Below are 21,631 nucleotides of genomic sequence, written 5' to 3'. Positions count from 1 at the left end.
TATATATCATTGGATTATATTATCATGTTGCAGCTGATTCAAGCGGCTCTAACTGTAACTACTTTATATACTGCTATCTATAATAATACATCATCAGTGTATTTGTTGTATATTATAATCATATGTATTATTATTTTATATTAATAATTTAAATTGACAGTAACTAGTAACAGGAATAGAAACTGAATTACTCAGATTTCTCAAAATTGTACTGAAGCACAGAGGTTGAGTAAATGTACTTTTAATTTTCTGTTTTATTTTCCTGCTCTGAAGAAAAACTCAGTGGTTCCCAACCTGTGGTTCAGGACCCGCCCAAAGGGTGGGAAGATAAATCTGAGGGGTCATGCGAACACCTGCACAAAATATTGTGCAGGTGGTTCCCAGAGGATGAATCCTAGAGATCCTCTGACTTTTCCTGTCGCACCACCATGAGTTTCCCATTTGTGGTTTTGAGTGAAATATCTTGAGTAGCGGATGGACTGTGATGAAATGTGAGTTTTCATCTGTTTTCAGAGAGAAAACGTGTGATGTAATGATAAGAAACCACAAGAAGAGGGAGACATTTTTCTTCAGTAAATGATGTTTTTATTGGTCTTCACCACACTTTTTCCCTTTCAACAATAAATCTGTTTTCTATTTTGCCTTTTTAAGCATTTAAAGAGAGATAAAGAGAATATTGCACTTAAAACAAGAGATGAAAGTAGAACCATGAAGCAGAAAGGAGGAAAAGAAACGATCACAAGGCTTTCTTTACAGCACAGCACAGCCAGGTTACATGTGCCTCTTCAGTACCGGACGGCTTAGCTTCATGAATATACATCTTTTAAAATAGCATTTCTTTGTCAAGTCAGTTTTTCTTCAGCTATAACAATACAGGAGAATTCAAAAGGTACACATGCACGTACAAGCAGGGCTCACTGGAAACCAACGGTCGTTATGATGATTTGTTTCACGGCAGATGAGTCTGAGTGCCACAGATATTTTTTCTTTTATGGTTTTGCACAATATGAAGATGCAGCGGCTGTGTGTGTGTGTGTGTGTGTGTGTGTGTGTGTGTGTGTGTGTGTGTGTGTGTGTGTGTATTAAGCTTTGTCTGGAAAAACGTGTGAATAATAACAGGAGGTCCCCTATAGATAAAAATGTATTGATGTGAGTGATGTCTGGCAGTCTGGGTTTTGAGTGGTCTGCTCATTTGTGAGTAGTGTTATTGTTATTATTATTATTATTATTATCAGCCTTTACAGTGATACAGTATTTAATGCAGATTACACTCTCATTGACTGAGTGGGCAGCACAGTGGGTTAACAGGAAAACACTGATGTCACCTTTAACCCTGTTTCATCAAAGAAGCGATTAAAGGATCTTTTTCCTTCAGCAGGAATTAGGAGCCTTAACTCGGCGTCAGTCTCGCCTCAGTGAGACGCTGTTACTCGTTTATCACTGAGACAGAAATCGTCACGTTGGTCAAACAGTCTCCTGTGGAGAAAGAAACTGTGGCGGCTTTAATCTAATTGAAGTTTTCTTCCCTGCACAGAGTTGTGATGCTTTGCAGGCTGCAGTAAGGTTGTCGCTGCGAGTGTGACCCATGAGTGAGATGTACCATGTGATGCACAGTAACCAAGGCAACCAGGAGATCGTAAAGGTAATCTGCATCTTCACATTCAAATCAGCTGGAGCCGCTGAGGTTTGGGCTCCGCTCCCTGCAGCCCTCTGCTGTTTTAAGGAGCCCTCGCCTTTATGTATGTGCATCTGTTGTACATGCATCTCTAGACAAGCTGAGGAAATAAAATCTTATACAGAGGAATATCTGGATTTTTACTGTGGATCATAAAATAGCAAGCCCAGAGAGCTTTGTTGGTCCTGTAATTTGTTAGATAACTGGTTTTGTTCCTGGTTAAAATCTATTCAATTACTGAAAATCTATCAAAATATAAAATCATCCATATCAAATTAAAACACATCTATAAGTTAATAAAGTGTTACTTAAAAACATCCACTGATTTACCACTTAAAGAAAAATGGTGTTTAAAAGACAACGTTTAAAAAGATGAGGTGATTATGGCTAAAAACACAATTTTGCAAACTCAAAACAAACCTTTTTTTGTAATAATTAAAAAAAAGTGCACATACTGTAATCATACATCTGATGTAGCTAAATTTGAAAACCGCACAAACTGCTGTAGGTTTTGCACACTGGTTACTCTTTGTGCTTCTTCGAGTGGCAGCTCCAGGAAAACTAAAACACAGCGGCTGAAATTCTGAGTTGGTGCTTTAAAAGTGCCGTTTCACGCTCACTATGCACAACTCCCAAAACTCAACAACAGAGGAAACCAGCTCGACGGAGCCTCTGCCACAGAGCCACGAACGTACCACACACGCACCGGCATCGCTCACATTTCTACAACCAACACACATTTCCTTTCCCTTCCAGCGCAGCAGGACAGAAAGGCACATGTGGGTGACAGTCAAACCTCCACCACCAATCGAACCAGCCCACGTCTTCTTCACCAGGCCAGAACAACCACATGCTCCTACTGCTGTAGTGGAATACATTCTTCGTTCTTTAACACGGCTTTTGTATAAAGACCTTCTAAACGCAACAGCTGATACGAGGTTTGTCTACTTTTTTCTGATGAGCTCTGAACACACAGTGCTGCTCTGTGTGTGAAGGTAAAAACAGGTAGAATCCAAAGAGCAGGATGATGATTTTGTTCTCTCTCCTCATGGTCCTCTGCCACGATACGTTAACTGGAAATACACTGAAAAAATACATCAAAGACTACAGAGAGAAACGTATTCATCAAATCCACTGTAAGAAATAATAACAGCCACCGAGAAATTCGTACTGTGACGACTGATTTTTCACTTTGAGAGAACTGTAGAAATATCATATTTCACTACAATACAGATTTTTGAATATGGTCTTCCCTATGCTACGGCAAATATACTCAAAAGACATATTGAAAGGACTGTGGGATCTATTTGGACATTTTCTATGTCACTATGTCAGTAGGAGGCACAAAGTTCAACACTGGGACTGTCATTGTTTTAGAACAGAGACAGAGGGGAAACAAGGGGAACGTAAAGTAAAACTCATCACAATTTTAAGAAAAATGTTTTAAATTGATCAGCTGTATCGTGATGTCTGAGACCCATTGGAAGAAAGTCGTGTAGTTTCCTTTATTGCTGGCTTCAAAGTGCGCCAACTTGTGCTTTTATTTTGGCCAATTAGAAGAGGAAACAACCAAGAATCGGGTTTTAAATTTTCTGTGTAACATAATTTACAGAAACTGCTTGTCCCCCCCCCCCTTTTTTTTTGTACAATACAGTGGGCACTTTGTCTCAGCTAATAAACAAAGAAGCTATTGTTTCACAGGGGTTGGGGAAAAAAACAGAAAAAAGACAGAAACACTGTTTTCTTCCTTTCATGTGACTGAATAATGATGATAACGCAGAGAAGGACAAAACGTCAGAAAACTACCCTTGTAATACAAATGGTGATAGCCACGACAAGCTTAGAAATGAATAAAAATCTAGAAAAAAATAGACAGTTATCCAGATCTGTTTCTGCTTTCACGCAAACTCCCAAAGCAGGGACAGATTTGTGTATCAGGCTATAGAGAAGAGCAATTAAAAACAGGTCTACACCGGGGAGGCCAGGAGGAGGGAGAGAGGAAAAGAGGATCCTAAAACTCAATCTTGCAGGCGGGGAAAGACTCGTCCTGCATGACGACGGTGCTGCTGGAGGCCAGGACCATGATGTTGAGCTCCTGCTGCCTCTCGTGGGTCTGCTGGTACCAATCACGGGTCACCTCCGTGTCATGGGTGGGGATCAGCGTCACCTGAGAGGTGAGAGATGAGAGATCATGTATAGACTGACACTGCTGAGGGGAGAAGTGAAAAGTGAGGAGAAAACCTGGTTTCCACACAGGGTGGACGTATGTGAAGCTGTTAAAGGACAGATTCACAATTTCTCAAGTCTAATATGAGGTTTCTGCAGTGTGAGTTTATCAAATCCAGTTTGTTTCAAAAGAAGAGATCCTTTAATGGCCGGTATAAACAGGAGGAATGATTACAGGGCACCTGACTATTGTATTGTTTTAAGGTGGACCTGGATTGTGAAATGATCCTTTAAAATGTGCTTGAAATTAACGTTTAGTTTCACTTTTCAAGAGGGAGATAGAATAAAACACTGCCTACTGATAATCAAGATAATGTGCACTGTTTCATCAATCAGAGTGAATTTAGAGCGGTTTTAACTTTGAGCCTTGATGGGAAGGAAAGTGCTCACTCCCGCCTCCTTACATCCTCAGGGAAGCTGCTAATATCAGACTTCGCCCACTTAGTTTTTGCTTTGCTGTCAAGGGAAGGGTCTCAGACTCAATCTCATATCACTCTCCGCACAGGAGTGATGTTTCTCTCATGGAAACACAGCACAGCCCAAGGATTTAACACACAAATGTTAAAATGAACTACCTTTAGGAAGTTTACGTGTCTTTATGCACATGTGCTGTGGCAAAACCGTTAACTGGATATTTGTACACTGTTCTGTAGCATTTCCCAGTTGTGAACATTGAGATAAAGGAAGAAAATAAAAACATCAGTCTGATTTACACAGCACAAACACATTTTGACAACTTTTGCCACATCACAGGAGGCAATTTTAAACCCTGAGACACAATATAAATTTTGGTTTATTTCTCAAATTAACCTCATTGTTAAGCTCCGTAGGTCAGGAGACGTTACCTGTAGGTTTGATCCCCACTGAGCTTTGCCATCCAACAATGCATCGAGGACTCCTCGGCTCGGTTCACCACTCGCTGCGTCGTTCCCGCTGACCACGTAGTACGCAGAGCGAATGCGTTTGAAAAATTCTTGGTCCACGTTCTTGGCACTGCAGTGATTGGGAATGTAGGCCAAGTCCACATAAATAGGAAGGCCAGGTGCAGCTGCAGAACCGGACTTCTGAGAACCTGAGTGGAAGAACAAAACCTGACTGTCACTATGTGCAAAAACATTTATCTTACTAAAATAAGATCCTCTTTTTAGTGAATTCTGCTCACCTGAGCTGCTCTTGACACCGTTAGTCAGCCCTTTGCCGATGTTATAGCTCGACCGGGAAAGGTCATCATCTTTGGAGCCTTGTCCATCCGACAGACGAGACATACGTGAGCTCTTGTCTGTGTCCTTCTTCTTCAGCGAGACACTGCGAGGAGACGGCGTCTGTTTAACAGGCATGGGAGACCTCTTGCGCCTAGCGGGGGATGCTGATTTGGTTTTCCCCGAGGCCTTCTTCAGGCCCTTTGCTTTTGACTCTTTCTTTACTGAGCCATTATTCAAAGAGTCAGGATCCACCATGCAAACGTCTGGGCGTGGGGGGCGAGGGTAGGGGTCCATGATGGGAGCAGGAGGAGGGTCATGGCTCCTCCTGGAGGAGTGATGGCTACCTCCTGCCATGGCAGATAATTTATCAACAGGCATGTAGTCTGCGTCCTCATCCGAGTCCATGTTGCCTTCACCAGTGGCTGAGGGGTATTCCTCGGTGCCTGGAGGCACATCAGAGTCTGACTGAGAACCAAGAGACTCGCTGACTGAGGTGGGCGGTGTGTCCTCTGTGGCCAGACCCAGCCCTGCCGACATGCCACCAGCTTGGTGCAGAGAGCTGCTGTCCCTGCTGTGAGACTGGTGATGATGAGGCTGCTTGTGAGCCCTTCTCTTGACTGACAGATCGTGGTCATCGCCCTCCTGTGATTGGTCACTTCTGCGTCCTCGCTCCTCATCATCCTCATCGCTGGATAGCTGCCGCATACAGGGGTTGATGAAGGAAGGTGAGAGGTCATCTTTGCGATGTCTGTACTCGGAGGATGAATATCCAGGCGAGGTGCGGCTGGTATAAGTGGCTCCCATGGGTGCACCAGCAGCAAGCTCCTGATCGCTGTCATCATCGTCATCGTGGCCTCCTCGGCTGCACTCTTCAGCATAAAATGGTGAGCGGAAGGGCTGGTCGGTTGAAGAGAGTGAAAGTGGGCGAGCGGGGTGCTCTGGCTCCATTTCACATTCCTCTTCAAACTCATCATCATGGCGATAATGGGGAGGGGAGTCTCCAGGAACCATCCCCATCTGGGGCTTTGGCATCTCCCACTCATAGGAGCTCCTGTAACCTGCCGCTCCCTCCCGGGACTCTACCTTGGCCGGGCCTGAAGTTGCACCACTGGCTGCAGCTCCAGCAGGGATGGTGGAGCTTGTGCTAACCTCTGTGGGGCCGTTGGCTGCGTCTGGCTTGCTGGCCTGGAGAGGTGAGGTCATGTAGGAGCCAAGAACATCAGGGAGTACACTACCTGTCTTCTCAGGGGCAGCTGGAGCAACAGGCTTGTCAGAAAATGAGAGGCCACCAGCCAGGCCACTGGAAGGAGACCTTCGAATCATCTCGCGCATGTAAGCCTCCTCGTCCTCTTCTTCACTGCTGTCAGTCTCCTCAAAGTAATGCTTGCCTTCTATGTCTGGGCGTGGTGAGGAAGTGACCCCAAACAGAGCAGCACTGGCTGCCTCTTTGTCCTTGGAGAGATCTGATTGAGAGAACGGTCCTGCTACGGCTCCAAACCCAACGGCTGTGTTCAGTTTGGGCCCTTCAGACCATTCAGGCTTATAGAAACAGTCAGATTGAGGGCCTTTGTCTGTAACACCACATAGTGAAGTTGAATGCTCCTTTTTGTCCTCAGCAAAGCCAGTGGACGACAGTGAGGGGAAAGATTTGACCTCCTCGAATGGGCTGAGCGGTGAGAAGCGTGCTAAGCTGGAGGTGGACTCAGCTGTGGTTGTAGCAGTGATTTGTTTTTCAGACACTTCCAAATAGTCGTCTTTGGCGCCAGCAGAGCTGGAGAAGGGAGAATCCATGACCAGCGAGTGTTCATCTTTAAAGGAGGAATACTCAAAGAGAGGCTCGGCAGAGGCAGGAGTCTCCAGCTCCTCTCCGAACTGACGGCTGGTGGAAAGTGAGCCTGAGGTGGAGGAGGAGTAGCTATAGGCTGAAGAGGAGGAGTACCCAGGAGCAGCTGTGGTTGTGTACTGAAAACTTGTGTCCAGTGACTGCTTACTCAGAAGGTCTGGTGTCTTCTGTTTCTCAAAATCAGGATCAGCTCTGTCGTTCTGGTAATAACTGTCCTGTGTTGATTTTAGAGTGAAATCTTCTTTTCCTTTGTCTGTGGTCTGACTTGATAAAAATGAGTCTTTCTGACCACTTCCATATGAGTATTCAAATCCTGAGGAGTAGCCAGAGAAACCTGTAGCTCCTAAATCCATTGGCTTTCCACTGAAGGATGAGGAGTCAAGCTTAGCTTCGTCTTCAGCCTTGGTGAGTACGCTGGAGTGGCCTTCTTTCATACTCGGCTTCCCTTGACTGTTGAAGCCATATCCAGCCATGGAAACCATGAATTCAGGCTTTGAGCCAAACATTTCACTGATTGGGCTTTTCACTTCCTTCTCAGACTTTTCTTTGGCACCTTTCTCCATTTCAGAATCAATAGCACCTTCATCCTCCTCCTCTTCATCTTCCTCCTCCTCATCATCATCTTCATCAACTACTTCATCATCGTCATAGTCCTCCTCATCCCTTGCAGTTAGTTTTCTCATATCAACCTCCAAACACGCTCCTTTCTCGCTGAAGCTTGTGGCATCAGGTATTCCTGCATCAAAAGCTGCCATTGATGAGTGTGTCTGGGGCTTTGTGCTGTCAGTCGGGCCTTTAAAAGAGAAAGACTCTTTTTCTGATGATAAAGAAGTGGACAAGGCCTCAGGTCTATCAGCCAGTGAAGGGAAACGGCTACCTGCGCTGTATTCAAATGTCTCCTTTTCTTTGACCTCCTTTTCAAATGGGGGTATAGCAGAAGTGCTCTTGGAGTCAAGCCACGATGAGGCAGAGGATTCTTTTCCATAAGGGGCGGTAAATCCCTCTTTCTCTGACATCTTTTCCGTGGCTGTTACTGGGTAGGAGGGCTCATGTTTCTCCAAATCCACTCCGCTCTTCGCAGTGTCCTTCTCCATCTTATCTACGGACTCCTGACGATATGAATCAGAGTCCACTGAGCTCGTCTTGCTGTCATAAATGTCACTGTAAGAGAATGTTTTACCATGCACATAGGGTGTGTCTTGTCTTATATACATGGCCTTTTCTTTGCTCTCCTTCTCTGGGAAATCATAAAGACTGAAATGAACGCTTTTCTCAGGCTCTTTAAAAGAGGTGTCAGTTTTCTCTACGCTGTCATTTTTAAAGTCTACTACTTTGCTTTGATCTGTTGATAAGGGCTTAGATCCTACACCGCTTGTGAAATCATCATCTTTTTCATCTTCTTCATCTTCATCTGAGTACATCACCTGAGGTTTTGGTTTCACATCTGTGATAAAAGACACCTGTGTCTTGTCCAAGGCCTTGACTTCCGTTTCTGTCTTTGCAGACTTTGCCTCAAAGGCGTAGTCGTCGTCCAAGAAGCATCCCTCTTTTGCCTCCATAAGTTTGGCCTTCACAGTAGGCTGTAAATCCTTTTTGTCGTAATAGTCTTCTTCCTCTTCATTGTCTTCATCAGACTCTTCAGATGCTTCGAATGCTGTCTTGTCAACTGGCAGACCGATAAAGGAGGTATTGTCTGAAATAGTGACTGATTTTTCTGTCTTCAGGGTGTCAGCTTTAACACTGATTATGACTTCATCTTTGTCTTCAGCCTTAAATGGTTTCTCTTCTGTTGGAGAGTGGCCACTGCTTGTTGGCACAGACTGTGTGGGTGAGGCCAGTTTCATAGTACTGTCATCTGGACTTACACATCTTTCCTCACTCTCCTGCCTGGAGTGGGACTCTAACCCAGGGGAAAAAGATGGAGGGGGTGAAACAGGCTTTATATCAATACCAGCCTTTAATCCCCCTGTACTAAAGAAAGCCTGGGTGTCTCTGACAGCCTGTGTGGGAGAGTACTGCATGGTAGAGAGGGGAGGAGGAGAAAAAGTGGCAGAGGGAGATTTCTCCTTTTCCTGGAGCATCTTGGAGGCTGCATGTTCGTAGCCCTCTTGGAGTTTACCCAGAGGGATGTCAACGTTCGGAGTCTGGTCCTCGTCCTCGTCTTCCTCATCGTCTTCTTCCTCATGGACTGATTTGATCTTTGCATCACCCTCCATCTCAGGAATGTTAGGCTGGTACTCATCAGAGGAAGGAGACTTAAAGCATTTGTCGTCCTCCAGAGAGGAGGTAGGTGAGATGGTTCCTGCTGAGTGGAGATAGTCCTTTCCGAGAGCGGCCTCTGCACGCAAGGGGATATTGTTGATGGTGTCAAGCATTAGAGAGTTCTTCCCAGCTTCCTCAGTCTGAGGCGCCGTAACTGAGGCTATTGACTGGTCCTCAGCTACAGATGTGGCAAAGGACGACAGTTTGTCATATTCTGTGATGGATGTTGCTGAAGAGATGTGCTCTTCCTCTGCAAGAGGAGCAGCAATGATTGCAGGGTAAGGTGCAAGCTCTGGCTCTTGACCTCCCATGAATGCTTTGGGTTTGGCATCTGCAGCGTCAGACACGATGGAACTCTTCATCTCTTTGATGCCATGCATGGTGTCAAAAGTGCCAGGGATGTCAGGAACAGAGATGTCATAGGAGCCCACATCATAGCGCAGCTGTGGGATCCTGTCTTCTGTTTCCTCGTGGATCTCCTCATCAGAGATGGTCTGTTCGGTCTCAGAGTAACCAGGAATCGTCTCATCTTGGATGAAGGAGAACTGCTCTGAGGCGGAGGCTGCTACAGCTTGCCCAGACATGGCTGTGGTTGATAAAGGTTTTTGCTCAGTTGGCTTGGTGTCCCACTCCTTTCCAGTTTTTTCCTTTTTCGCCTCCTCTGTTTTATATTTCAGGACCTCGTCATCTTCTGTTCCTTCAAGTTCAGCTTTTTCAATTACATCACCCTCCTCCTCAGAGCTGTCACTCTTCTTTGATCTGTCTTTTATATCGTCCTTCATGGGGTATTTGTCATATTTCTCCATTTTCTCCTCTTCGTACTTCTTGTCAAAGCCATCACTTGTGTCCTTTTTAATGGCTGCAACCTGTTCTGATGCGCCCTTGTCTTTGTTGTCTTCTTTGACAGGGGATTCAGGCGAAGCAGACTTTATCTCAGCAGCTGGGGATGTGACTTTCTCATCAGGGAAAACTAAGGAAGAAGCTTTAGTATCTGTATACACTGAATGCCCAGACATCACATCATTCTGGACAGACTCAGACTTAAGTTTGGACAGCTCTTCTTGTTTTAGAGCCTCAAAGTCCTCGGTGAGGTCCTCCGGGGACGAGACAATGGACCTGTCGGCCAGAGCTGCTGCTGCGACCTCTTCAGGGATGTTCTGTGGAAGTGGCATTTTCTCATTGGCTTCCTCTTTAACTGCTTTATTTTTGTCAGTCTTGGGCTTGGCCTGAGTCTTGGCCTTGTGCAGAGTTTTTCTTACTTCTGGGGTAAACGGCTTCAGATCAGGTTTGGTGATTTTTCTCAGCTCCGGTTTACTTGGGTCTTTCTTTTTATCCTCTTTGACTTTGCTTTCTTTTTTCTCTTCTTTTCTTATATTTTCATCTTTCTTTACTTCACGTTTCTCTTTCTTAGTTTCTTTCTTCTCTTTGTCTTTCTTTTCATCCATTTTGGATGCTTTCTCTTGCTTGGCAGTTTTTTCCTTGGATATTTTCTTTTTCTCTTTCTTGTCTGCCACAGGGGCCACTTCACTGTTTTTCTGTTGTTTGGTGGCTTTTAGACTTTCACTTTTGAGTTTTTTCTCTTCTTTCTTTTCCACTTTATTTTCTTTAATAATGTCGCTTTTGGACTCTTCCTCCTGCCCACCGACTTCTTTCTTTGTTGCTTTAGAGTGTGGTTTGGGTGAAGATTTGAGACTCTCTTTGCTGTCAGTTCTTGATCTTATTTTAGTCTGTTTGATGATGGGAGGCGGTGCACCGGATGATATGTCTTTTTGGGTAGCCACTGGGTATCGCAGGAAGTCCAGGTGTTTCAGTTTCTCAAGGCCCTCGAAGATTTTATTCTGTGGTGCATTTCCTGGGAACAGCACCCTGACTATCTTTTCTGTGGGACGGTGAGGAATCCACACAATGAGAGCAGTAACTGATGTCAAATAGGGAACAGATATTTCTCCTTCTTTTCCATTAGGCATCATAATCCCTGTCTTGGCTTTGCTGTTTCCAGCCCATTTCTGCATTAGAAACTGCATCTCTTTGCTTTCTTTTACAGGGTTTAAGACATACATGTCTAACTTTCCCACACCGAGTTTGTGGAACAGCGTGATAGGTTCAATGGTGTTGCTGACTACCCTGTGAAGAGGCTCTGGTGTGATACCAAGCTTGTTGAGGTACTGCAGGGTAAGAGATGCTTCTTCAATGCTTCGTTTCACTTTCAGGGTGGACTCTGGCATCCGAAGCTTCTCTGGGACGTTGAAAAACACGATCCCAAGCTCAGGAGAGATCAGGTTCTTCATCCAGTCACCGTTGCTGCTGGAGCCGGATCCTTGGTTACGCTCCTCCTCCTGCTCAGCAATCTTTCTCTGGAACAACCCATTGATGCCAGGGAGGTTATCGGCCCCAATATGAGTGAGCAGAACAGAGTCGATCCTGTCCAGGTGACGAACCAGCTTCCAAAAGCAGGACTTCCGATCAGAACCTCCATCCACTAGAACGTTGAATCCATTGACGGCGAACAAAGCAGAGTCTCCCCTGCCTCCGGGAAAGATGTAGCAGCAAGGCTTGGACAGCTTCAGAAAACCTCCAGAGGTCGGGGGCTCCAGAAGGTCAAAGGGTGATGGCACATCCACTGTCTCTGCGACATACTCAGTGAACTCTGTGACTCCATCCATAGCGGGGAGGCGGGGTTCGGGGTTCAAGCAGTATTCCAGAAGATTATGGAGTGGCTGCTTCTCCTGGCTTTGTCCCAGGGAGCTCCAGCCCCCGTCTCCCTGACAGGAAACTGTAAGCCTGGATGGCTGCTGTGAAGAGGCCCTGGACAGGACTTCAATCACCTGGGAACACAGCAACAGGGAAAAAAATGAAGCATCAACCAACAATAACTGTGCTTTTGTAGGTTTTATGATCACAAGTTGATCCTCACACATGCACTGTAGCAAAGTATTTGGAAAGAAAGTGCATTTGTCTCACTTGAGGGTTGGAGATGATGTCGGAAAAGTTTTGCCAGGTAAAGGCTCCTCCTTGCAGTAGAATATCGCCTCCCTGCTCTGAGCTCTGGCCACTCAGTATCAGCAACTTATTCCCAGCAGGGTCAGTGATCAGTGAGCGGATCTAGGCAGAGTAGAGATCAACAATTGCTAACATTAATCATTAAGTCATCAACATCAAAACCAAAGAGTCAAAAGGTTCTGTACAGGAAAGATGCAGTGAAGTTGGTTAATAGTATCATTCCCCAAAGAACAAAGTTCACATAGTGTCTATCATCTCATTTATCATCAATACTTTCCATATTACAACGGTAGGCAAAAGTTGTACTTAGAACACAAGGTTAACTTATTTCAAAATTGTCATTTTTACATTTCAACAGTGGTCGAATCAGCCAAGCTAACATCTGAGAATTTATCAAAGAAGTGTCAGCTGAGAGTGATGAAGTGTTTTCCTGTTAATCAAAGGAGTGATGATCGCTAGAAGCAGAGACATGAACCTCCCACTGGGGCTAAATGGTGAACAGCAGGTGCTGCTCAGTTCTTCATAAGTGAAACCTTCATAAGTTCAGCTCAATATTTGCAAGTGTCCAGCAGGAGTCAGAGCATCTGGTCATCGTCACCCCGCAGTTGTTTTGTCAGTTTTGTCCGGGTGTGACTCACCTCGGAAGCAGCACTCTCCTCCGATGGGTTCACCAACACCACTGTCTCCAGGACATCACTCTGATACTGGAGGATTCGTTGGCCTTCAGGAGACAAAGACAAAAAAATAAAACCTTATAATTACTCCAAGGCCACGTAGTAACCAGCAAAGGGAAGACAACCTCCCTCCCAAAACAAACATCAGCTTAGGTTTGAATTCCCTCAGTGTAAATATGATCCAGCTTTAATGACGAGCTGGAACAAACAGATAGAATATATGATAGTGTTGGACACGGTGGAATAAATTAGATGATTTTCTAGCGGGAAGACAAACATCTGTTTAAGCATGCATCAGTATGCTAATATGCTCTCAATGCTGATCATCACTAGAATGGCTAAAAAAAAAACCAAACTAGACAACTGCGTGTGAAGGAGTCAAACACAAACTGATGATATCAAGCAGCAAAAGATGTCTTGTTGCCCGTAAAGCTGCTGCTGCTGAGAGAACGGAGCACTTTCCATTAATGAACAGTCCGTAAAATGTCTGACAGAACTCTAAAGCAGAAATGCTGTAACCTAAACTGCTAAAAACAGTGCTAGTTGATGGGTAAAATCAGAAGTATGACCAGGGTCAGTTACTGAGGGTACGACGCTCTGCACAAGCACACATGGCTGTGCATGAGCATCCTCAACCCCACCCAACCCCTCTTTTGCTCACTTGCCATCTTATGCCTCCACCGGCTCTGACTAAAGCCCCCCGACGAGTTTAATCTTGCAAATACACTCTTTTCATACAATCGCAACAATAGTGCAAAAAAAAACCCAAAAATCCCTCAGCCACAAGCCTCATTGGCTGTTGCTATGGGGACGGTTCTCTAGCCATTTTCGCTAGCCGAGTTACACTGACCCAGTCTTGGCTGAGGGAGACGCATTGCAGCATTTCTGCAAGAGGGAGGGGAGGCTTGTGCTGCATGAGAGTATGCACGCAGCATCACATAGCACAGGAGGTGAAGGCGAGTGCCAAAGCAGCAGCAGCAGCAGCATTACAAGCATGCAGCTGCTTCATCAGGAGAATCTATATTTAGCTTGAAAGATGATGTTGGCTCATCCTCCACCTCAAAAATGTGAAGGAGCTGTCACAGAGAGTTTATCTCTCCTTTCCCTGAGAAAATACAGAGGCCAGGGCAACGAGGGGTGAAACATAAATTAAGTACTTGGAGAAGAGGTGACATGACTTAATATTCATGGGTTACATGTTAGGTCAGAAAACCCTACATTCATAAACAGGTCACGGATCCGCACGACACTCGTAGCGCTGACACTTTAAATAATAATACAACAGTTTTGTCAGCATCTGGGGAAACGTATCGGCCGACGAGTCAGGACCACGAGCCAACATCAGACCAGCGGCATGTTTAATGAGTCAACACGCTGTGGCCCAGTTTATAAATGTTGTTGTTTCACTGTTAACATGCTCCACTGAAAAAGGTCGCAAATCTGAATTTGCTCAGCTGCTGATCAAACAAGCAGCGTGGAACTCACGGTTGTGCAGAGGCATTTGTATGCAGCCTGTATTTTTGATTGAATTAGCTAGTGCTGAGAGAAAAAAAAAACAAGGCCAGTATTGGTACTGTTTTTTTTTAAATGTCCTTTTCAGTAGATTAGAATCTGACAAATTGCTTTCTTTGTTCTTGGACTCTACTTTATCTTGTTCTTCAAAGACATGTTTCACTGATTTGGACAAAAATGAGCAGCAGTTGGTACTTTTCTCCTGCCAACTTAAAATGCAAATGGTGAATTTGAAGTCTTCGCTCCAATCACCAGAGATTTTATTAAACCTAAAGTGCCGCCTGATTGGCTCTCGGTAATTGCGAGCCGCGGGCAGGTGTGTTTGCTGACAATCAGCACACAGTGTGGCTGAAACTGCCCGACCTGTGGCTGTATTTTACAGAAATCATGGGCTGTGACGGTGGATAAAGCAGAAATTGTAATAATGAAGTAGCTGCAGAGTCTGTCAGCAATTTAAACCCAAACACTTCTGGTGGTGATCCGCTAAAATTAAAATAATTCATATTCATTCAGTCATCGTCTGAGATTTTGCCAAACCACTTCTGACTTGGTATCTGCCACTTTAATATCTGAGTTTTATCCATTTCCCGCGCCTTGCACCTCGAGACAAGAGGTCACAGACAGATTTCTTTATTTTAATGGCGTACGAGCCAAAAAGGTTGGAAAACACCAACTCAAGGAACGTTTCAGTTGTGTTTCACACCATGTCTACCTCTGACTCATCCACATTTCAGGGACTGACCACACTGATGCTCCTGATGTTAACAGCCTGTGTCATTATCTCATTTCTTTTAGTGCCTTTAACTGTCATGACATTACACTGATCTAAGCGCTGCCCTGACCCCAGAGGAGGAATCTGAGAGACGGAGTGAACCATCCATCCGTTTCTACGACCTTGATATTGTTCCACAAGGATGGAGAACAGGTATGAACGGTTCTTCACTGTTATAGACTCACTGTATCACTCTTCAGCAGGGCTTTCATTAAAAACTGCACACAAAGAACACAACAAGTGCTGTTACCTGACGTGAACAGTGAAAGCAGGATTAAAAGCAGGCTCTGTCACCTGCACAGACTCAGGAAATGGACTGTTTGAAAGTTTTGTGTTAAAACCTATTTTAAAATATGCTCCACCTGTCAACGCGACAGTGTTCAAAGATTTATTAACACAGAAAAGCTGTAAATGTTCTCCTGCACAGAGTACAGTCTAACACCCAGCAGTTTTCTCATTTCCCCATTAGAGCTGCAACTGATGATTAGTTTCCTCAGTGTTTAAAATGAATAATCATCTTCTCAACTAAGCAAGTAAATTGTTTGGATCACAAAACTTTCAAAGACACTATCTAAAGTTTCAGATTGCTCATATAGTCCGATCAACATTTCAGCATCCAAAGCTATTTAGTTTACAATGATATAAAACAGCAAATTCTCACCAATGAGAAGCTGGAATGAAGATATAGAAGCACACGAGCCATGATTCATAGCTGCTCTGCTGCTGTGTCACATACCACAGCCGCTTCAACCAACTAATCTAAATGCTCTGTGTCTGAAAAGCCTATTAACCGCCTCGCTCTTCTCATTCCTGTTTCAAGTTATTAACGTGTCCAAGGACGATCTACTGTAGAGACGAGCAGCTTCAGGCCGTCGGCTGTAAAAACACAAATTAACCTGCTGTACTAAAGCCCTGAGTTAAGGAACCACTCAAGTACAATAATAACAACTCAGCCTCTTTAACAAACATGTCATGGAATTTCAGATGTTCGAATTTTCATTTTTCTTCATGATAAAATTGTCATTCAATCAAAAATAACGAGCCTTTGAGCCCAACTATGGATGAGAAGTCCAGTCTACAATTCTACAACAACAGGGTAAACTCCATCTGCTGAGGAAGCTCAGGTGATGTGACCAAAAGCCCCAGAGCAGCTACTGTTTCCAGTCCCTAAACCTTCAGTGTCTTCAGGATCTTTAGCCTTTTTTGTTTTGTATCACTGAGCTTTACAAAATGAGGTGGTGCAGAAGAAAAGTCTCCCTCTGCCTTTGTTAACCTGAGTGAGATGTCTCACAGCGAGTGGGTGTTAAGGAATAAATCGAAAGCAGAGCGAGCCTACACGCTCGTGTTTGTGGTGCATGATGGGAAATGGTTTGGAGGTCGCCACTGTCCGAGCTGGCAGTAACACATTTCCCTGCCCGCTGAGCAGAGGCCACAGCTTCACATGCTGAAACGCCACCCGAGGCCAAGAGAGATGTCAGGCGTGTGTTTGTGTTTATATGTGAGAGTAGACCATGTCCCATATACGTCGCTCTGTGTGGCTCCATGATTCTCCTACTGCCTCATGCCAGTGGTTAAAAATAAAACAGGAAAATGTTGCCTGTGGTGGTTCAGTATTTCCACTGCTAAGAAAACACACAGAACTGGTAGAGGAGGAGGAAGCACCGGGCACACTGAGCCATGTTCTGATGTGAGAACATGGAATATAACTCCATTTAATAACTGACAGATGCTGTAAAAAGGCCCGAATGAATAAGTGACTCTCACACAACACCACTCGCTGTTTTCAGCTGACGTCTCCGCCAACCACAACATATTCCTCTCTGTGTGTTGTATCTTTTTTTTTTTCTTTTCACAAGAACAAACTAATTAGCTGCTGCTTATTTCGTCTGGCGGGCCGCTGCTCATTCAGCTTCCAGATGGCAGCAGCTTTTGTTTATGACCTATAACCTGAATCATTTTGAATGTTCGCATGATAAATGATAAAGAGTTCCCTCATAACAAAAGCAATAAGTTGCCCTTGCGATGACTGGTCGGAGCTATTGAGAGGGTTATTAGTCACAGCAGGGATAGCTGAATGTGAATGTAATGAGTGGAGTTACTGGAACTGCCTGTCCATGCCGTAATTAATACCACATATAAAGTGTGGTAATAATTATGTTTCGAAGAACAATACTGTGATGCAGGGAGTTACTGTCCTGACTGTCTGAATTTGTTGGTTTGAAACAACCAGCTGAAGCAGAGGCGACTGGACGTGATTGACTGGTACATTAGTAAATCACTCAATCCACTCCTCGTCCATCAGACCACAACAGAGCACATAAACGAGCAGAGTGCACAGAGGCAACGCCGTAACTGCAGGAAATGAAACATTAAAGTGAATCATGAGCCCGAGCAGAGAGTTATAAAGAAGAACTCCACTGTACGTTTCCTCGGAGGGATGTAACCGTGACATGCAGGTGATTTGTACCTGCTGCTTTCGCTGTCAGATGTATTAACACTGATGCAGTTTTCAGGTGAGCCCTGAGGGAAATAATCAAAGGGCTGAATTAGCACCTGTGGTGCAGCAGCAGAGTTCGCGATATTAAAAGCTGCCTGATTGTGTGGCTGCTGCAACCAGCTGGATCACATGAGGATCCCATTCTATCGTACTACAGACTTATACAGGAGAATTTCTATAGATATACTGTAGATGTACAGATATTAATTATTCCTGCTGTTATACTCCAGGAAAGGCTTCATAAAGTGGCTGTCCTCAGACCATTTAGGTCCATACAGGTTTAAGTTCACACAGCATTCGTACTGTTAAAAACCACAGTGTTGGAAGGTACATCTCATTTGAATCGGTCCAGGATTGTGATCATTTTTAGAAATCTGGGCAGCGAACGTTCTGGAAGTAAAAGTCCTTTTCTGTTTTTGTACAGATGATGTTTGGTGACTGTTTAACGGTCGTGAAAGTCTCCTGGCAACTGCGAGTTCATTAGGAAACAAATAAGTGATTGTGCTCATAGTAACTTAATGATTCACACCAATCTTTCCCGCAGCTTTACCCAGTGTACCTCATTTAAATCAGTTTTTAATGGATGCATCCGTTTTTGTACGATATCATGTTTGAGTTGTTCTCATTCTGGATACATTTCAGAACATAACACTGAAAGGTCTTGTGAAGGAAAACAACCTGTGACTAATTATATGAGAATTTTTGCCACATGTTGAAGGGTGCACTCAGGATCCATCAAACTGTGGCCGGTGTGAGACATAACGTGAACAGATACAGATCAGAGTGTAATTACAGCTCACAGCGTGAGCAGGCACAAACCGAGCTGGTCTCTGTCAAAGCGACTTTCACCCTTTTCATAACAGCAAACATCCAGACCAGCCTGGAGGACAGAATTTCAATAAATGTGGCAAACAGCTCGTCCTTATCTTATAACCTCATGGTGTGACATCTCAAAATGTCCCAACATGAGGTTATAGGATGAGTATATTCCACTTATTCTACTTGTCACCTGCTGAAAAAAAAAGAAAATCTTGCCTCAGGAGTGTTCACAGCAAAAGAAGCCAATCTTCACCACAGTAAACAGTCTGTTACTCACACAGGACAAAACTGTGCATTTTTGGGACTATTTTCAGCGGCGGATTAATACACATTTAATGCTTTAGTGAGCACTGGGGGCAGCAGGATGGTGTGTGTGTGGGATATGTTTTAGTTACTTAGTGGAAATGTAATGTTTCTCAGAGCTCACTGGCTCAGATTAACATTTAGGTTAAGGTTTGAAGCAGTTAATCAGTTAACTGACCAGTCAACTGACAGAAAACTGGACTGTAGGTTCAAATCCTTAGGTTGCTGGTTCAACTCCACCTCAAAGGACATGCTTTAGCAGGGCCAGTGGCGCAATGGATAACGCGTCTGACTACGGATCAGAAGATTCTAGGTTCGACTCCTGGCTGGCTCGGCACAGCTTTTCTGTAATTTCACTGGACTTTGTTCAGTGATGATAAATTATCTAAACTTGATACCTTTGGGGTTTTTGGTGGAGGCCTGCAACTAACAATTATTTTCACTGTGGATTTGTTATTTACCAGATTTATCATCTGGTCCATAAAATGTCAGTAAACAGTGAAAGTGGCCATCACAGTATTACAGAAGGCCAAGGACATTTTCAGTAGAGGAGAAACAATCAATTTGTTAACTAGTCATTAACAAAATTTTAATAATTGATTAATTGTTTAAATCAAAAAATGCCTTAAAATGCTCATGAAAATCCTCAGAGTGTGTGTGTTCATGGTGATGAAGGAACATTTCACCCAGTGCAGCAGTGTGTTTCACTGATGTGGTTTTAAGCAGTGCAGCTCTGTGGCTCAGAGGAATAAGATGCATCGGGTTTTGGACACAATGGATCAATTCATTGTTGGTTCTGGTGTTTTCATGAGATGAAACACCTGTCTCATCTACTTGTACAGAGCTGGATATGGTTCTCAGCCCTGCTGCTAAGGAGTGGACATTACACCACCGGTATATCTGTTTTTAAATGGTGCTGAGCTGAGGCTGTTCCTTTAAGGATGATCAGGCCTGCACTGATTTCAAGTATCACACCAGTACAGCCAGTCTGGGGCCACACCTCTACCAAACCAGCAAACAGCCATCCCTGTTGCTGGGCATCCAGTCTTTCCACACCCTGCCTGATCCCGCTGAGCTCAGCACTCTGCCTCACCCACCCTGAGGCATTATGGGAGTTCACAGAGCACACTACAAGGCAGTGTGCTCTGTGGGGTGGGGGGGGCGGGGGGTGTTACTTATTTGACACAGGGTTCACGGATGAGTGTTTCTACAGGGGAATTTAATAATACAAAGACTAAAATCCCATCTCGATCAGTCGGCTTTAGACGTTATGAAACACGGTCCCTCACAGACGATGAGAATGTTACTGAGAATCACAGATGACCTGAGCTGCTCTGCTCTGTCTGCATGTTGAAGCCAAGGACATTTGGCTTCAAGGACATTTCAAAGACAGCTTCCACTTAGGACAGTAAAAATAAACCGCCAGTCCGTTAACTGGGTTATCTGGTTACAATGCAAGCACAGCTGCCACTAACAAGTCTTTTCATTATTTCAGTTAGCTGATTAACTGCTCAGCTGATGAAATGTCAGAAGTTCATGAACAATTTCCCATGATCTCAAGCTGACATCTTAAACTAGCTTGTTTTGACCGACCAACTGCAGCTGGAACGATCGATCATTGTTGATAATCGATTAATTGTTTGAGTCATTTTTCAAGCAGCAACGTCAAACGTTTGTTTGGCGTTTTTTGATTTAAACAATTAATCAATTATTAAAATTTTGTTAATCGACTAGTTAACAAATTGATTAGTTGTTTCTCCGCTATTGAAAATGTCCTTGGCCTTCTGGAATACTGTGATGGCCACTTCCACTGTTTACTGATGATAAATCTGGTAAATAACAAATCCACAATGAAAATAATTGTTAGTTGCAGGCCTCCACCAAAAACCCCAAAGGTATCAAGTTTAGATAATTTATCATCACTGAACAAAGTCCAGTGAAATTACAGAAAAGCTGTGCCGAGCCAACCAGGAGTCGAACCTAGAATCTTCTGATCCGTAGTCAGACGCGTTATCCATTGCGCCACTGGCCCTGCTAAAGCATGTCCTTTGAGGTGGAGTTGAACCAGCAACCTAAGGATTTGAACCTACAGTCCAGTTTTCTGTCAGTTGACTGGTCAGTTAACTGACTAGCTGCTTCAAACCTTAACCTAAATGTTAATCTGAGCCAGTGAGCTCTGAGAAACATTACATTTCCACTAAGTAACTAAACCATATCTGACAGAGATACTGTCCCTGGCCTCGTGCGTGCCTGGATTAAAACAGCTGTCAGTTTGTTTGTGTCTGTCCGTTTCTATTTTTGGACGTTTTTTTATTTTTTTTTTCTGGTCGGTTGCGTAAATTTGAGGTTACCCGGAGAGCGAAGTCTAATCCACATCCCTGCACAGTTTTCACATGAACAAACGAGCTGCTGCAGCCTGACCAGAGCAGAGACTCAGCTTCAGAGACTCAGCTTCAGAGACTCAGCTTCACAGATGAACTCAGCTGTTGCCTTCAGGTCAGAAGATGCGCCGCATTTTTTTTCCCACCTTAAAAATCAGGTCACCCAAATTTGCTCAGCTGAACTGAGAGCATCCAGCACACAGACAGTGAACATGAACTGTGGGTTCAAACGTAAACACGAGTCAGATAAGAGAGAGGTCTCACATCAGAACGGTAAACTGCAGTATCATCCTGTGGGATAATAAGAAAACGAAGCAAGTGTAGCTGTAGCTACACCGAGGACACTGAGGACATGTCCTTAGTGTTGTTTTTGGGGAATCTGGGAGTCTTCATTTAACAGGTTTGACGCCAAACAAAAAAGAAATAATTAAATAAAGGCATTTATTTCTATATTTCCACCAGTTA

General features: G+C 44.2%; 1 protein-coding gene and 2 non-coding genes across 3 annotated transcripts in view; 1 reads left to right on the top strand and 2 right to left on the bottom strand.

The window, feature by feature from the left end:
- Positions 1 to 644: 644 nt before the first annotated feature.
- The window catches only part of map1aa (microtubule-associated protein 1Aa), a 34,251-nt gene continuing 13,264 nt past the window's right edge, over positions 645 to 21,631 (bottom strand). The window contains exons 3-7 of the mRNA XM_041043681.1: positions 12,847 to 12,929; positions 12,170 to 12,310; positions 5,064 to 12,033; positions 4,747 to 4,973; positions 645 to 3,842 (exon numbers count right to left, since the gene is read on the bottom strand). Of these exons, the coding sequence (XP_040899615.1) occupies positions 3,687 to 3,842; positions 4,747 to 4,973; positions 5,064 to 12,033; positions 12,170 to 12,310; positions 12,847 to 12,929 (7,577 nt within the window). The 3' untranslated portion in view covers positions 645 to 3,686. The remainder of the gene's footprint in view (positions 3,843 to 4,746; positions 4,974 to 5,063; positions 12,034 to 12,169; positions 12,311 to 12,846; positions 12,930 to 21,631) is intronic.
- Positions 19,047 to 19,119, top strand: trnar-acg. The gene has a single exon. It is a non-coding gene; the product is annotated as a tRNA-Arg (tRNA).
- trnar-acg lies at positions 20,745 to 20,817 on the bottom strand. Its single transcript has one exon. It is a non-coding gene; the product is annotated as a tRNA-Arg (tRNA).

The sequence above is a fragment of the Toxotes jaculatrix genome, chromosome 1 (genome assembly GCF_017976425.1).
Source record: "Toxotes jaculatrix isolate fToxJac2 chromosome 1, fToxJac2.pri, whole genome shotgun sequence".
Taxonomy (NCBI): Eukaryota; Metazoa; Chordata; class Actinopteri; family Toxotidae; genus Toxotes; species Toxotes jaculatrix.
Note: the sequence above shows the minus strand (reverse complement) of the source record. Positions and strands in the feature narration are given on the sequence as shown.